This window comes from Triticum dicoccoides, chromosome 2B (assembly GCF_002162155.2).
Source record: "Triticum dicoccoides isolate Atlit2015 ecotype Zavitan chromosome 2B, WEW_v2.0, whole genome shotgun sequence".
In the NCBI taxonomy this organism is placed as follows: Eukaryota; Viridiplantae; Streptophyta; class Magnoliopsida; order Poales; family Poaceae; genus Triticum; species Triticum dicoccoides.
Genome location: NC_041383.1, coordinates 504,722,792 through 504,740,771, shown reverse-complemented (window position 1 = coordinate 504,740,771; position 17,980 = coordinate 504,722,792). Strand labels below are relative to the sequence as shown.

At 48.5% G+C, this 17,980-nt stretch overlaps 1 protein-coding gene across 3 annotated transcripts; it reads right to left on the bottom strand.

The window, feature by feature from the left end:
• Positions 1 to 3,738: 3,738 nt before the first annotated feature.
• LOC119364503 (cyclic pyranopterin monophosphate synthase, mitochondrial-like) lies at positions 3,739 to 8,190 on the bottom strand. 3 transcript variants are annotated; one of them, XM_037629984.1, is made up of 3 exons: positions 7,869 to 8,190; positions 5,015 to 5,145; positions 3,739 to 4,442 (listed from the first exon to the last, which is right to left on the bottom strand). In XM_037629984.1, exons 2-3 carry the CDS (start codon positions 5,114 to 5,116, stop codon positions 3,867 to 3,869), a joined length of 678 nt encoding a protein of 225 aa, XP_037485881.1. In that variant the 5' UTR covers positions 5,117 to 5,145; positions 7,869 to 8,190; the 3' UTR covers positions 3,739 to 3,866. The 3 variants fall into 3 exon arrangements, with proteins under 3 accessions (XP_037485881.1, XP_037485880.1, XP_037485882.1); XM_037629983.1 differs by having other exon boundaries at positions 7,882 to 8,189; XM_037629985.1 differs by lacking the exon at positions 7,869 to 8,190 and adding an exon at positions 7,327 to 7,853.
• Positions 8,191 to 17,980: the final 9,790 nt, after the last annotated feature.

The following is a 17,980-nucleotide window of genomic DNA, read 5'->3' as shown; positions in this document are numbered from 1 at the left end:
TTGCCCCCTCCCATGCTGGCAACGGCCTCTGTTGCTCTGCTGGTTCAATGTGACGAGACAAAAATGCTTCTTTCGTGCTCTCACGTGCCGCTTGAATAGTCGACAACGCTACACTGTCACAAACCGTGGCTTTCTAATTAGCAATCATTGCATGGCCGGGCCGGGGGTGCGAGCTCTCGGCCTGTGAGATTTAGACACACTTAAGCAACGGATATTCCATGGATATGTTGCTTCGGGGCCAGCTTAGTGGCTTGATTAGTACTCCTTCACCGGAGTTGGTTTCCTACCAACGTAGGTGTACTGTTCCATACAATTACACATGCTCGTACATCTAGGAATCTAGCTACTACTCGTACATCTAGGAATCTAGCTACTACTCGTACTGCATAGCTCCTGAATGGTTCGTCCATCATCGTCAGGCCCTGATCATCGTGACTTCGTGAGCCATTCCCCTGTCGTAGCAGGGCAAGTACATATTTTTCGGATTCGGGAATTCACGTGTGCATGCACTACTTGCCAGAGCCACGCCACCGGTTTCGATGGGTGGTCGCCGGCGAAGCGGACCAGCCTTGCCGTGCGCACACGGCACACGCTCGCCAACCTGCGCACCCGTTGTCGCGGCGACACACCATCCACGCACGGAACGGCAAACGCGGCCCGGCCTTACGGGCGGGCAAGTCAGATCGGGATCCGGAGAGCGCGACGGCTTTCTTCTCGCGGTGGAGGTGGGGGCGACGGCGACGCACCCCCGACGCGTGCCGCGCCGAGAGTCGTCCGCGGGGAGATCACTATTTGCTTATCCCGTCGACGTCCACGTCCACGTCGACCTCCGCTCGCTCGCACGCATGAACCGCTCCGTGATCCCCGAGTCGTCGGCACGGCGGGTTTCCCTTTCGGGCATGGCTGTACCGCCGGCGGAACGGTTCAACTTGCCAGATCGGCACGAGAGACGCGGAGCAGAGAAATGTCCGGATAATGGCAACCGGGCCAATCATGGCAAGCAGCAAGGTCATTTCGACCTTTTGTTTTTTATGAAGGAGCAAAGGTCACCGCGACTTCAAGGGATGGGTGGCCGCTCCCCTTCCACTACGTTCCGTTGGAAAAATACATATACTGGTTTAGTTTGACAGGGATCGGTTCTTTAAAGTATGTTATCTACCGGCAGATCATTTCCGGGCGCTTCTTTTCCTGCCGGGCGGATCGACTTGTGTCAATGCTTCGTTGCCATGTGTGCCGCGACCCCGGGTTCCCGCTCCATGCCAATGCATCGCACGCATATTTGCACTATTCTTCAAGGACACGCATTTTTCTAGTCGTAATGACAGCACCTTCTCTTTCACATTCTTGATTTTTGTACCGAAATCCTGTTTCAAGCCTTCACGTCTCCTGTCCTGTCACGGGTACGGCAGTACGCATTCATTAGTTCAGCTAATCAATCGGACCAAACCTTCCCGTCGAAAGTACTGACCAATTTATCCAGTTTAGTATCATATCCTGTTTGACGTGGCAGCTCCTTTTCACACCACTACTCCAGCCTCCATCGACTTTCTATACTGAACTCACTCACTTGTGTTCAGATTGAGAGACACCATATCAAACCGGTTTTCTTACAAAAAGGCTAAAGGAACTAGGGCATCAATTGGCAGAGATGCCAATGTTAGGTCATTTGCAACTAGCACGAGAAGCCAGAGACGAAATGGCCTGCTTGGATCCCCCCATACTCTAGGCCAAGAACATCTTTTTCCCTCAACCACGCGTGTTCTTTGCTCGGTTTCAAGTTTCAACGAAGTTCGTATTATTCAGGGCTGAGGGTTTATGCCCCCTGTCCGCAAACGGCACAACGGAGGCATGAGGAGAATTCAAAAACATGCTGCCACAAAACTAGAGAGCAAAACGTGCTTGCTGTTTCACAATCGAATGTCGGTTAACCGCGATCAGCAAAGATTTGTTGGGGATGCAGACACCAGGGACAGTTGACCAAAAATCTGCAGGTGCTTGTATATACAGTTCTAGCTCCTTCCCACTGGCCAGGACGACTAATTCTGAGTGGTTGGCACTAGGCCTTGCAGAAATTGACCTCTTCAGATGCCATCATCAGGGTGGATTACTATATTTCAATAGCAAATCAGCAGTCAGAGGCAGGAACACACTAGAATGCCAGATAATCGCCCAAAACCGTCGGTTTCAGGTTGTCCATGGCTATGTGTCCAGGCAATGGGAGACTACAGCAAAGCAGTGCAAAGCCTGCATGTCATCCAGTATCTCAGCTCAGAATATAATAAATGTGAATAACTTATGTTGATACAGGTGTTCATTGTGAGGATTTTCAAAGGAGGAGATAGGCACAGAAGAATCCCAACTACTTCAGATTTGCACTGATCATCACTAAGGTCATGGCATGGACAGCTTCGGTCTCTTGTAAACTACTGCTGCTTTCTGGTGCGCAAAGCATGTGCCCAGAACTGAAGTGCAGATCATGTCAGCAGCAAAACCCTTAAACCAAAACAAAACATGATCGACGAAGTAAGAAGAAGCATGTAAAGACTTTTTGTGGAATGTTTGCACAAGGGTCTTCTATACGGTCATTGTCTCGCCTCCTGCATGTTCGCAAATAACCTAAAATACTCTAGTTTTCAAACTGAAACATCCAGAGACCTATTGTCCATATAATGTAGAACAAGATGTCACATGCATCATGCCATCAAAAAATAACTAAATGTGGACCAGACATCACCTAAAATAATTATTTGGATGTGAACTAGTTATGTTTCCCTTCTCTAAAAGTCACTGTCCGACTTCCACCATGTCCAACCAATAGGTATTGATTGGCATGTTTAAGAAAGTAACTTTACCTGGGATCAAATCGTTTTATATGGGGTCAAAAAAATCAGAATACTTCCTGCATCATCAGAAAGTAACCACATTATCAGGATAACAAAAGGCAAATGTGATACCAGCTAAACAAAGGAACGTGCATCTGTAGCTGGTTATTAACCAATCCGCATCAGTTTGGCAACATTAGAGTTAAGATTTTGTCATAAGCTGCAAATAACTTCACCGTGTCGATAGGAACTAAGCCCAGGGATATTGGACGTTTCCATGCATCAGTATGAAAAAGTAATCGAATGAAGGTAAACAGATGCCATCTCCATCCGAGTTACTAGTATAAAGGTGTCTGTACAGACATAATGACATTGTATAACACTGACTGTCAGTTAAGGTAATAACTTACATATAAGTAGGTTATGATAATTGGAGCAGATGTGGCTTCTTCTGTATCATCTGGCATCAAGTATTTTATGTACACACTAAGTCGATCGGGGTACAAGATGAAGTGCAGCCAATTACTCTATGGTTCACTACTTCACTTCTTGTCACCATGGTTATGCAGGAGGTGCATTCTTTCACCTTGTAATCAAATAAAAAAGAACACATGCGCCATAACATCAATATTATTGAGATCATCACACCAACTAACAATTACACGAGTCGGAACCTAAAAAGATAAAGGACTCAGATACTAAATTTGCAGAGAGAGCGTTTGTATAACAAAACTGTCTTTTATGCACTCATCCAACCAAGGACACAAAAATATCAACATATTTATTGACAACTTTCATTTACTCCACCTTATGTTGGCATGTGCATACCAGTCTGTGTACAATGAGCAGCAATGGAGAATGCACAATAAACCATGGGTAATATAACCAGTTGGGCAGTGTATTAACAGGCAGGGAATTCAAAATAACCTTCTCTGATGGCTCAATGATTTAACATCTAGTGTGCACAAATTTAAAGCAAATCAAAACCTTCTGGTGTAAGAATTCAGGCCTGCATTCATATCCTCAGAAAAGCAACTGAAGCTTCTAATTCTTGGACCAGTTTCCACTCTTTCCCCCCGATTTGTGCTGGAGACAGATATCTGTTATACATATGTCCTTTGAAGCTGCTTTGCACATGTCATAAACCGTCAGTCCGGCAATGGTCACTGCAGCCATTGCTTCCATTTCAACCCCTGTCTTCCCGCAAGTGGTGGCTTCCCCTTCTATGACAACACTAGAGTCCTCTTCATTGAGAGTGAGATCAACACGAACATGGGAGATATTAATGTTGTGGCACAGGGGTATGAGGTTACTAGTTTGCTTCGCACCAGTTATTCCAGCTATCTTTGCAACAGTAAGTACATCGCCTTTGGCAATCTGGTTTGACGCCACCAAGTTAAATGCCTTCTGGCCTAGCAAGACCCTGCAGCTGGCTATAGCTACTCTCTCACTGTCATGTTTGGGTGAGACATCAACCATCTTTGCCTGGCCACTGCAATCAACATGAGTAAGCACTGGTTGTGTCTCTCTGGCTGCAGGGGTGGGCTGGACTGGTTGCTGAGGAGGATTTGAGCCCAAAGGGCTGGCTGAAGGAGATTCGCCAAATATTGACTCCATTTCCTGCAATTACAAAGTTCAAGTTAATTATCAATGCAATGATCATTCATTTGAATGCCTAATGAAAATATATATTAGTATGAGGACAGTATACACTACACACTACTCATGACCAAGTCAGAAACGTATTAGTATGTGTAGATTGTTTGTCTTTAAGAATTTTGTGTGCTATAATTCAGAAACGTAAGAAACAGATTCAGTTAGTAAATTCTAAATCAGGAAAGATTAGAGAGGAAAAATGGAGCATACTGGATGTTAAAGTACAGAATATTATCGACCAAACTCAAGCATGCTATAACAGGGCATGATTGTCAAAGTACCATACCACTTGACAGCTCAGGCATAGAGGGAAAACTAGCTATCATAGTCATGTTGAACACCCAACCTGAAGATACAGAAAAATGCCACATGCACGTACACGAAATTACATAATATCCATTACCCAAAACATCAAGCTATCTAGTAGTCTAGCGGTCTAGCCATGTCTAATCTCAATAAGATTACTAGATAACAGTGAAGGAAAAAAAGAGGTTACACATGACAGAATTTTCAAAGAGAGATTGCAGAAGCCTAACCTTATTCAGCTCTGCTATAGAATCAGAAGGGATTCCAGTAGCAAAGCATCTCCAGCCCCTACTTCTTTCTATTGTCGGGAGAATGAAGCGAAAGATGGACATGAGTAAACAGCTGCCTCACACTTACACTTCTGCAAAGAATAAGTAAACAGAAAAACACAGAAATTTAGGAGAGATACTCCATGAAGTCTTAAATAACAACTCCAAGGCTAGGTTGTCCACATACGGTCATACGGATATGGATAACGTGATACAGCATTTTTCAAAAATGCAGGTACAGCGATACATTTGCATATATATAATAAACATTAAAAGTATATAGAGATTAATGATTTTATGTGGGAAAGGGAACATGATTATTATTCAATCCCACGAGCCAACATAGCACACAAGCTCACCAAACCACAATGACTGCATGTGCAAGCCACATCAGGACATTAGTGATTTGATTGCTCCAGATGTATCCAGGCATACCCGGGCAGTATCCACCCCTAATACGCAGGTTTTCTCCCGTATCCGTGTTTCGTAACTCAAAGGTGAATGTGTGACGAAAGGCTGCTTATTTGAGTATATAACATGATTGCCGCACATGACACAATCCAAATCCATCGAGCAAATTCAGGAGATCCTATGTAGCATAGCCCATCTAATTTTTCCCTGAGTTTCAAATCGCCTATGCCCATTTGGCTCATGGAATTGAGCCGTCCTTGCAGATTTGAAGGCCCAATTCAAATTCTTCTGAAATTGGGATTGGTCTGTACTTCCATTTTTTGTGTTTACTTGCCAAAAGTTCATAATTTCCCAAATGGAAATATATGGTAATACCAACTTACGTCTGCCTATTCCTCAAACAATAATATCTGGCTGCCCAAGGTGGATTATATTCCCTATAATGAGTAGCCTGATCACATGTGCCCTAAAGTTGGGTGTAAATTTGTAATGGAAATTTTGTAATTTTTTTCATATGGCATTTGTTTAACTGGGTTCCATTCCTAGCAACATTTAACTCCACGTGAGAAAGCTGAAATGCCCCAGTTCTAATTCCACCCCTTGTTGCTATCAAGTAGCACTCATCTGCGCCTGGGCTGGAGACAGAGAGAGCTGTTCTCTCTAGCCCCAGCAAGCTTCTGAGACAGGCAGCACCCTTCCCAGACAGCAGGCACAGCCAGCATTCTCCTTCTCGCATCTCTTCTCTTCTAACTAAAATAATAATGGATCCATACCTAATACTATTAGTTTGAAGTGTTTCTCTTTGGTTTATTAAAGTTCCTTTAAAAACTAAAGTGTTTCTCTGGTTGATGTTTACGAACAGTATACTTACCAAGGATAATTGCTGAAGAGGGGTTAGACTGGTAGTGAGAAGTGTAGGTTCTGTAGTGCCAATAAAACTGTTGATCATTTACTCATTCACTTTTCTTTAGCCAGATATGTTTGGTGTGCACTGAACTGTGCTTTTGGTCCCAATGAGAATTTTGTCTCAGTACAAGATGTTTGTAGCTGGGTTATGAGATTGCGTGGTAGAATCAGAGATGTAGTCGGCAGAGTTGTCAACTATCTTCTGCGAAACTAGGAATAAAGCTTGTTTTGATAATATCTTTCTTTATGATCCTTCTAGTATTATTGTTCAAACTGCTCATTGGATGGTATATTTATCTGGGTTACAGAAACAAGGGCTACGCGAAATACAAGCCAGAGGAGCAAGAATTCTGCTGTGGGTGGCAGCTGAGATGTTTAGCAGAAAATAAAGGGTGTGCTCCTGCTATTCTAAGATTGGCTGGTTGAAGAGATAGATCAGAAGCCTGTCTGGATGCTTAGGTGCTGGAAGATGTTTTGACCGATGGATCAAACTTTGACCGTGTAGATAGTTGCTTAACTGCAAAAGCTGTTGTTTCTCTGCTTAGCTGAGTTCTATTTCGGAATTGCTGGAGAGATGTGTGATGGGTTCGTAGCTGATATTTCCGAACCGTCCTGTGAATGGTCCATAACTATTTGTCTTATCAGTTTCGTTGAGAAATGAAATTGGGGAATTCAAAAAAAAACTTATATTGTTAAAATAAAATGAATCCATAACTATGTACTTAACACAAAATGGGTCATCTGATCCAAGAAACACAATGTTATATAGCTTATGGATATAAAATTGGAGCATTCATATTCCCCACCATGGATACCTCTAGTAGAGACCATAAATTTCATGCAATACAAGATTGGAAGTCTCATAAACCAATATAATGCAACCAAAGAAAATAAGAATAGAGACATTCCCCTGCTGCTTGGTCGAGTGTCGAACACAAGAGGCGATAGATGCCTACCTATCCATGGAGTCAAGGTATGCATTCTCGGTGCAGCTTCAGGTGGAGTGTATTCTAGGGCGGTCAAGGGGGGCTCAACGACGGGTCGGTGTCCAGATGGCTGGCAGTGGGCCGGCAGGCGGGTGAACGACTGGGCGACGGCGGTGCAGATCCTAGGGTGGCATTGAGGTCCGGTCGGCAGTGGCAGGTCATAAGGTTGTGATCACTACTCAACAAGATATAAAGAACAGAAGCTATTTTTTGAAACGACAACAGAAGCTATAACAAATACAGTTTCCAAATTAGACATTTTAGCTAGCCATTACAAAAGCTTGGAGATATCAGACCTCAGACGAATTGGGAGAATTATTTATGCTACCAAATTGGAATTTTCTGTCAAAAAGTAAAGAACAATGCCTTTGCATAAACTGTAAACAACAACAGCTTTGCATAAAATGTGAACAACATAATTTTCAGTGGTTTATTTATGCTACCACAGTCCTCATACATACGTAGACAATAACCTCAATGAAAGAAATTGGGAATGAATCAAAGAAAATTACATGTGCAGCTTACAGGGATTCAAGAAAACTTGGAGAGGATCAGATTCAGAGAAGAAGCTGCGTCGCCGGCTTGCAGCTGCTAGATGCGTGTGGTTGCGTGGCCGTGTGGCGTGGGGTCGTGGGTCGGCCGACTCGCCGCCGTCGTGCTGCTGTGTGCCGGTGGGCCCGTTGGCTGTTGGCGGCGGCCGATGTGTGCCGCTGTCCGGTGGTGGCGCGACGGGGGCCGGCGGCTGCTGTGCTATGTGTCACGATCCGTCGGGCGCGGCGGCGGCGGCTTCTGGGCGCTTCGTCTTTTTCTGAGAAACGAGTTTTTTTTTTTGAGAAAGGATTTCTGAGAAACGAGTGCTGCATTAATCTGTGTGCTGGCAAAACTTGGCTACATGGGACGGCCCGGCTGTAAGTGTATTCCATCGCGGCCGATCGTACGCCGCTGTAGTTCGCTCGCTCGCTCCAGTTTTTTTTTTTCATTTTCTTTCTTTTTTTCTGGTTATCTTCGGTTTTTCTTTTTTCCCTTCGTTGTTATCACGCTCGGTGTCGTGGGAAACCACGGCCACCTATGGGGCCATGAGCCCCTTTTGGTTCGACGGGGGATGGGCACATTGCACAAAGAGCGGAGAAGCGTAACACAGCACGACAGAGATCACACGGGCAGTTTTACCCAGGTTCGGGCCTTCGCGAGGCGTAAAATCCTACTCTTGCTTTGGTGGATAATGATGGAGAACGTGGCGCCCTTGCTCGGCAGGGTTGCCTCGGGGCGAGAATGGCTACGCGCATATGAATGTGCGAGGGGTCTGAATCCTTTCTACGGTTGCCATGGGCCTCCTTTTATAGATAAAGAAGTTACCACAGTGGCAAATCAGTCTTTTACACACTTATTAGATAGCAAACAGTGCTATCATACCTAACTCTACAGGCGGACAAAGCGCATTAAATGCACCGCTCAGTGTCACATCACAGTGCGCCCGGCAAGCCTTACAAGGCTGTTTTGCCAGCTTCGCGCCTGCTTGCTTGACACGTCTCAGGACGGGTGTCATATGGAGGTGTTTTTTGTAGGAAGTGGTTGCCATGTGGCAGGAAGCAGCCACTTAGTCACTTAGGGGCTTGACATCGCACGATCGATGACTTGCGTCGCTGTGAGGTGGTGCGGTGGAGTGGTTTGCATCCGCGAGTCCCGGCAGACCTGCCGGGACGATCTGGAGGCTTTCTTTCGGGGTAACCCCAACCTCGCCAGGCTCGCCTGCCCGTCAAGGGAGGTTTTTCCCTTAGTGATATCTTGCCTCTCTGGCTTCACTTGGTCTTCTCGACCAGCTCTCCGGTTCTTCAAAGAGCTGATCCCTTCGTGCTGGATCTGATCTTGGTGCTGCAATCTTGTTCTTGGGCCTGTGCATAGTCTGGGCAACAGACCCAGGGTTTGTTGCACCGACAGGAGCCCCCGGGCCTGGCCCAAATGCGCTGCCTAGCGTCGTCAGAGTAGGCCCTAACTAGTGCACAAGCAGGAGCGTAGTGGTGGCTTGCCCCTTGAGATCTTCTTTGCTTCTTCATTAACCTGAGCCCAGGTCAGCTTCCGGTTCTCCCGCGGATCACGTAACACCATTTGTAGTGGGGTAGATAATGGGCCACGCTTTGCGGAGTACCTACGTCTCACGTTCACAGGGCGGTAACTGCTATCCCATTATTCTTCCCGCTTCAAGCGCCTCTGCCACGTGTCCCGCATGCATCATGCAGGGTCGCTAGCGGATGCGAAGGGCACGGGAATGGGTGACATGGCAGAAAGCCAGGTGCCGCGGATTGGAGCAGAGGTTCGGCCTTGATTCTTTGAGCCGTTAATGGTGAAGGGGAGTCAGATTGGTCGAACGGGGCGGCGACCTCCACGGAAAAATCTAGCCCCTTCCCTTGCTTGCCTATAAAAGGGGACGCGGGGCGAGACGCTTTCCTGCACCTCCTCCTTCTTCTTTCTTCGCCATAGCCTTTGCTTATCATGGTGAGAGGTCGGGGGTCTGCTGTTACTCCAGTGGCAATGAGAACTCCTGCTCGACAGCACCTTCGTCCTTCTTCTAAAGAAGTCGGAGCTGAGACCGCTGTGAGAGGAGGCAGAAGGGGACACAGCCGAGGTCGTCATGGCGTGCGAGGCCGAGGAGGACGGGGCGACGCCTCGATTGCGCCCGCACCGGACGCTCCTCCCCCGATTGAAGGCCACGTCGGAGATTAGCCCTTGGAGTTCGTCATCAGGCTGTATAAGCCTCCGCACGGCCGTCTCCGCATCCCCACCCCATTTCCAAGGGTCGAGCAGCCACCAATGTTGAGACTGCACATGAGGGGTTGTGGGAATGGCAGCATACGGGTGGATGTAGACTTCCCCGCCCCTCATGTCATGTACTTCTTTGGGGCTAGAAGAGTTTTGCGTGTGCTCACAGCTTGTCGGAAGGGCACGTCCTCCATTTTAAGTTAATGGAGGGCGGTTTCCTTTCCGTCAAGGTTTTTGGGAGCTCGGGTGCTTGCTTAGGGTGCTGCCCGGAGAGCTCGACCAACGACGAAAGCTCCTCCTCGAGCGATAGCGACGAGGAGGACAGTGACGGTGATGACAAGGCGTCGACCAGGAGGACGCGACTCCGACTCCGGCTGAACACTAGCTGCACCGTCACCGTCAGGTGGTGGTACCATCATCTACACCTGCACCCCTTCCCCGCAAGGCGATTTGCCAGGGAGTTGGATGCAGGGGTGGGTGTGGTGCCCCTCCTAGCTCCTCCAGCAACCCTCCAGCTGGACCCTAGTAGGCTTCCTCGCGGGCTACAGCTCCGTTTGCCCTGCCGCGTCCTGCTGGCCCTGGTGATGGCGATCGACGGGTTGTCCCCGCCGATCTCTTCACCATCACCTTCATCCGCGCCCTCTTGCTTCTGCCGGGCTACCTCTCATAGATCCCGACAGGGTCAGGCTGGGCTTCTGCCTAGGCGCCCCTTTTTCCCTCTTCACCTCCTGCCGCAGTGCATAGGAGGAGAAGGACAGAAAGGACATCATGGGTCACTTATCTTTTTTCAATCTTAAATCTGTAGGCACTTGCCAAATTTTAGTTCAAATTATGTAATCTCTTTAATCCATTTTTGTGTCCTGTAAGGTTTGTACTTGTTTGATCAACATATTAATGAAAAAGATAAATCCTGTGACCCATGCATGTAGTATGTCCATGCAGAGGTGGGATGCCTCTATACTTCTAAGTAAACAAGTCCCCCCCCCCCGGTAGGCTATCCTGCCGGTACCCTCAGTTTTGTTGCCGTGGAGTTAGGCCTACCGGGCATAAATCATGAAGAGGGACTAGCCCCCCGCTAATCCTTTTTCGTCAAACGTGTTGGGATCTACGGTAGGGTGCGTCGACTGCAAATTAAAGTTTTCCTACGCGCAGAACAACTAAGAACATGCCACGGGAGATGGATCACAGTTCATTACCACTAGACGTGCAGTGCCATGCAGCGGAAGAAGAGTTGGGGTAGCGCGTCCGAGTGGATCATCTCCTCCTCGCCTGATCTCCCTCGAACAGTCGGTCGTCCGATCCCACGTACAAGTTCGCCGGAGCGGCGCAAGTGCACCGCCTCTAACGGTATCTGCGCGTGCAGGAGGAACACCGTGCGGCGGACTGCTAGGTCCGATCACACAGTCGGCGGTGAGTGGAGGTGGCTATTCGCAACACATGCAAACCCTAGTCGCAGCGCCGAAGCGATCAACCGCATGATTGTGCCGCACCTCCACTTTATATAGGCGTCCGTCGGAGGCTCAACACTTGGGCCTCGCACGGACCCTAAAGCCCAAAGTCTACTCGGTCCCGTTCCTAGTCCAGTTCGGATCACATCCGACCAGTGTCCTACGAACCGACCTCGTAGGTTCCTTCCCTTAAGCGCGCGACCCCTTAGGTTCAAGTCAGCTTGGTCGCAGTTCGGATCACCTCCTAACTACATAGTTGGTAGCGGCCTCTAGCAAGGCATGCCGAACACCAAGCAGACTATGAAGCTGGTTAGGCGAACCTGTACAACGTGTCACACTTCTGTTCCCTTTGCCACACGATATATGTTGTCGGGATCAAGGTGAGATTGTCATCCTTGTTCTAGCCCGACCTCTTTCTCGTTCCAGTGATACTGACCACAATCTGGATTATCTCATAATCCTTGTCACATGGCCATGCTTATCCTGGTCGGGTCACACAAGGGGCCCAGAGTATATCTCTCCTGATCTGAGGGGCAAATCCCATCTTGCTCGACCATGTCTCGCAGCATGGGACTGGACATACCCGAAACCTACCTTTGTAACTAGCCAGTCACGGAGTATCGTTTGGTCGGCCCAAAGCAAGTCTGTCACCATCCTGAGTACATGCGTTAGCTCAGGTCTTAGGACATAGAACGTATGTTGTACTAGAGACTCACAGATGACATATCGCTGCATCTCATAGTTGGGTCTGTCTGACTCGGACCTTATCTCGACTCGGATCTGACTACGTCGAATCCGACCAGACCTTTCCAAGTCCATATTATCCGGTTAGCATCCAATGCTCCATGGCTAGTGAGACCAAGCCATCGACCATGTCATATGCTAGTCTAGTCGGCTGCGCGTCCACACAGCCCTTTTGACTAGGGACCTTTTAGGACAGTCATCATACAATGCATAGTCCCACAAACAAGTCACGTACTTGCTGATACACATCATTGATAATGTCCAAGACTATCTTTATTCATAAACACATAGGAAATATCATCATACATGTTTGCCTCTAGGGCATATCTCCAACAAAACGCCAGTGTGACCATCCTAACATAAGAAAAATTTGAGTCAAGGGATGGGAGCACCTAAGTTTCGAAAGGCCGCAAGGTTTTCTTATGCGCAAGTCCTTACTTACAGAACACATATGGATAAGAGGAAAAACTTATCTGTTTGGCTTGCCAAAGATCGCAGTGTAGGCTTGTCTTCTCCTCTCCTCTTGGGGACCAAGTCCACGGCAGGAGCCTGCAGTTTATGATATGTGATCTTATCTACATGAACATGCGATGCTCATGATATGCTTATGCATGCATGCAACTTTTCAGGGCCCCCCAGCGCTTCATTTATTTCTCTGTTGCTCAGGGTCTATGCCTAGCTTTGTACAAGGGGTTACATGCAACTGAGGCAAGGCCTGTACAAAGGGTGGCTGCCAGGCAGGGCCTGACAGCCGCGCCTTATGGGTAGAACTTGCGGAGATGCTCAATATTCCATGATTTTTGCAACTGAATGCCATCTCCGGTCTCCAGACGGATTAAGCTAGGTCTGGTGACCCGTACTACTGGGTAAGGGCCTTCCCACTTTGGTGTCAACTTGTTTGTACCCTTGGTGGACTGAACGCGCCTAAGGACAAGGTCGCCTTCCTCAAAACACCGGGCATGAACCCTGCGGCTATGATAGCGACGCAGGGCTTGCTGGTAGCGTGCAGCACGTGTAGCAGCCTGGAGACGGTTCTCCTCGAGAAGCACAACGTCATCACGTCGGTGCTGTTCCTGCGCTACTTCATCATAGGGAAGCACTCGGGGTGACCCGTAAATGAGTTCCATGGGGATAACTGCTTCTGCCCCATAGACTAGGGAGAAGGGAGTCTGGCCGGTAGCTCGATTTGGTGTCATTCTGAGGGACCAAAGAACCATTGGCAGCTCGTCGATCCACCTCCAGCCGCACTTCTGCAGCTTATCAAATGTTCTTGTCTTGAGAGTCCTCGCAACACTTCAGCGTTCGCCCTCTCAGCTTGCCCGTTGCTTCTGGGATGTGCAGCGGAGGCAAATGAGATCTTGCTTCTGAGGGCATGAACATATTGCATGAATGCGTGGCTCATGAATTGGGTGTCGTTGTCAGTGATGATCCAGGCAGGGACCCTGAAGCGGCACACCAATCCTTTCAAGAACTTGATAGCTGACTGAGCAGTCACCTTTCTCACGGCTTCTACTTCCAGCCACTTTGTAAACTTTTCTATTGCAACAAACAAGAATTCAAAGCCCCCAACAGCACGGGGGAAAGGGCCAAGGATACCGAGCCCCCAGACCAAAAAACGATCATGACAAAGGGATTGTCTGAAGAGCTTGGGCAGGCAGATGGATACTCTTGGAGTGGAACTGGCAGGCTTCACACTTAGTGACTAGCTCGACTGCATCTTGGAGGGCCGTGGGCTAATAGAATCCTTGCCGGAATGCTTTCCCAACCAAAGCCCTTGATCCAATGTGGGAGCCGCACATGCCTTTGTGTATTTCTGCCGGCAGTTCCTTTCCTTCTTCCCGACAAATGCACTTCAATTTCACAATGTTGGGCCTTCTTTTGTATAGTGTGTCATCGACAAACTGATACATACTGGCCCTCCGGGCTACCCTTTCAGCTTCTTCTTGCTCTTCGGGAAGTTCTCTGGTTTGTAGGAAATGAACTATGTTTTCTGCCCAAGTTGGAGCTTGGGGCTCAGCAACAAGGACTAGCGACGCCTACTCCTTCATGGGAGCGCACCCCTCGACCACGAGGACTGGTGGTCTGGTGGGAGGGGGTAGCTCAGCAGCTGAAGGGGAGTTGTTCCCGTCAAGCTCTCTGCTGGGAGCCTCGAGAGGCTCTACTGGGAGAGGCCTACCGGAGTTCAGTTTCCTCCTCTTCCAGGCCATTGTTGCCGGGGATATGTAGGACTGAGTAAGATGGAGAACAAAAGTTCCTAGTTCCACATGAAGCTTCTGCACAACACACTTTGACAGATGACCAGCAATGCTATTTTCCTCACAGGGTACGTGCTTTGTTTGCAATCCGTCAAAGAGCTCCTCCAGACTTCTCACTTCCTCAATGTATGCCTCCATCAATGGACTTTGGTAATCCTTGTTGGCTTGTCTCACCACAAGTTGTGAATCTCCTCGAATGATCAGCTTCTTGATCCCCAATTCTGTGGCAATCCTGAGCCCATCAAGGAGCCCTTCATACTCTGCAGTATTGTTGTCACCTCCTCCCGGGGAAAAAGCATCTGGACGACATACCTCAGGTGCTCTCCAGTGCGAGCAACGAGAAGCACGCCAGCCCCTGCACCTTGTAGGGAGAAGGCGCCATCGAAATACATGATCCATTCTTGGGGTGCTTCCTCACCGGGAATAACTGTCTCTAGTATCTCTTCATCAGGGGTTGGTGTCCATTCTACAATAAACTCTACCAGTGCTCTGCTCCGAATTGTTGATGTGCTTTCAAAATTTAAGCCAAAGCTGGATAACTCCAATGCCCACTCCACTATTCTGCTGGTAGCCTCAGGGTTTTGGAGTATCCTTTGCAAAGGGAAGCGAGTGACAGTCGTGATCTCATGGGGTTGGAAGTAGTGGTGCAGTTTCCTTGAGGCCATGACTAGGCCAAAAACCAATTTTTGCACGCCAGAATACCTAGATCTAGCCCCCTGCAATAGGGAGCTAACGAAGTATACTGGGCACTGCATCACTTTCTTCCTTGTCGCGTCCTTGGGGTTGCCTCCGCTGTCGTGCTCTTCCCTATCTTGATCCATGTCTGGCCTTGCCAGGCTATGCTCGCTCTCTCCCCCGGAAGGGATACTAGTCAAGGCTGCTGCTTCCTCCACTTCCTGCTGTGCCACTAGTGTTGCACTAACCACTTGATTAGTTGCTTCCAGGTATAGCAACAACGACTCTTGTGGTTTGGGAGCAACCAAAGTTGGCACAGAAGACAAGTAGGTCATCAAATCTTGTAGTGTTGCGTCTGCTTCCGGAGTCCACTTCATGGGTCCTGCCTTCTTTAAATTTTTGAAGAACAGCAAGGCGCGCTTGGCAGACTTGGAGATGAACCTGCTAAGCGCGGCAACGCACCTTGTCAAATGCCTCACATCCTTAACTTTCTTAGGTGCCTGAATCTTCTCAATAGACTTGATCTTATCGGGGTTGGCCTCTATCCTGTGATGGGACACAAAGAAACCAAGTAGCTTGCACGAGAGAACGCCAAACACACACTTCTACAGATGCAGCTTCAAGTTGATCTTGCACAGATTAGCAAACGTCTCTTCTAAGTCCTGGATGAGGGTTGATCGGTCCTTGGTCTTGACCAAAATATCATCCATGTAAACTTTAATGTTCCTGTGCAACTGTGATCCAAAACCAATCTGGACAGATCTTGCAAAAGTGGACCTGACACTCTTCAACACGAAAGGAATTCGCACGAAGCAGTATGTGCCACATGGGGTGATGAATGAGGTCTTCTCTTCGTCTTCCTTGGACATAAAGATTTGATGGTATCCAGATATGCATCCAGAAAGGAGAGCAAATCACACCCAGAAGTGGAATCCACAATCTGGCCGATGTGCGACAAGGGGAATGGGTCCTTTGGGCATGCCTTGTTTAGAGCCATGAAATCTATGAAAAGCCTTCATTTCCCATTAGCCTTGCGCACGACCACTGGGTTTGCTAACCACGTTGGGTGTAGTACTCCTCTAACCAAACCAGCTGGCATAAGTTTATTGATTTTTGCGACAATGAAATGTTGCCTCTCCAAGGCTTGCTTTTGGACCTTCTGCTTGACGGGTCGGGCATGTGGGCAGACAGCAAGGTGGTGCTCGCTAACCTCCCTGGGAACACCAGGAATATTAGATGGTTGCCAGGCAAACACATCGATATTCGCCCGCAGGAAGGCAATGAGCATGCTTTCCTATTTTTCATCAAGGGTGGCACTGATAGTGAAAGTACCATCAACGCCAGCCAGCCCCGTCAGGACCTTTTTCACATGGGGTCCAATAGCATTGGATCTCTTGCTATTGGTACTCTCCGGAAAGTCATCAACAGGCGCGGCATACTCCAAAGAGGTACGCTTCCCGAATTCCTTGCTGGCATCCCTGCTAGCCTTCTTATTTCCCTTGCTTTCCTTGGCGGGAACTGCGGCTTCAGCGGCCTCTACTGCGACTGTGTCCCGGTACATCTTATCCACACAAATGATTGCATCCTTCTCGTCTGACGGAATGGAAATGATTCCCACTGGCCCTGGCATCTTCAAGGGGTTGTAGGCATAGTGGGATGCCGCCATGAATTTGGCCAGAGCTGGGCGCCCAAGGATTCCGTTGTACGGCAGGGGGAGGTCGACCACATCGAACACAACCTTCTCAGTCTGGTAATTCAACTCTCCCCCGAATGTCATTGGCGACGTGATCTTTCCCTTAGGATGACTCCTGTCAGGGTTGATTCCTTGAAACGTGCACGTGAACTCGAGCTCTTCCTCTGCTATCTGAAGTTTGTTGATAACCTTTGGGGAAATTAGATTCAACCCAGCCCCGCCATCAACCAACATCTTTGTGACTTTGAGGTTGCGGATTGTTGGTGAGACAAACAACGACAAGCACCCTACCGCGATGGTGCGGTCAAGGTGCTCCTCTTTGTCAAAGATGATGGGCATGCGTGACCACTTGAGCGGCTTCTGAGATTCTGCCACTGGCTCCACGTCATTAACTTCACGTGCCCACTGTTTGAGTTGGTGGTGAGAGGAGTGCAGAGATGCACCCCCGTCAATGCACATGGCATTAGTGGCCTTCTGGAGTTCCTGCTCACTAGTTTCCTCTTCATCCCCTTCATCACTTTCACCATTGCAATCCTCCTTCTCACGGCCCCTGGCGGGTTTTCCTTGGTTCCGAGGAGCCTTGCCAGGGTGATTTGCTTCACCGCCTCGGCCCTTCCCGCCAGCGCCATTCTAACCTTTTTCCTTATCACGCTTCTCATACTCAGCCATCTACTTCTTGACGAGCTATTCAACCTGATGACACTCCTGGAGATCGTGGCCCTTGGTCTGATGAATCTTGCAGTATGGCCCATCACCTTTCCCAGCCTTGTCGACAGCCGCAGCCTCCCAGTAATCAATGCACGCGGCAACTTCCTTGCCGGGAGCTTCGGCCTTAGCCTTCTTACAGGTACTAGGCGTGCTCGATCCCTCAACGTTCATTACTGCCTTACCCTTGCGCTTCTTGTTGCGCTTCTTGTTCTTCTTCTCCTGAATGGTGGCCTCGTCATCATTGTCTGAGTCGATGTCGATGCCATCTTCCTCTCCGGGAAGTTTCCTACCGTCCTCCACCCGAGCACACTTGTCCACCAAGGTGTAAAGTTCCTTCACAATCG

What these genes read in the sequence shown, in the direction of transcription:
- LOC119364503 (XM_037629984.1), bottom strand. Translation starts at nt 5,116, where the DNA reads ATGTCCATCTTTCGCTTCATTCTCCCGACAATAGAAAGAAGTAGGGGC. An exon ending in CTATAGCAGAGCTGAATAAG is followed by an intron (nt 4,443 to 5,014) that starts GTTAGGCTTCTG and finishes TTGTAATTGCAG; the next exon opens with GAAATGGAGTCAATATTTGG.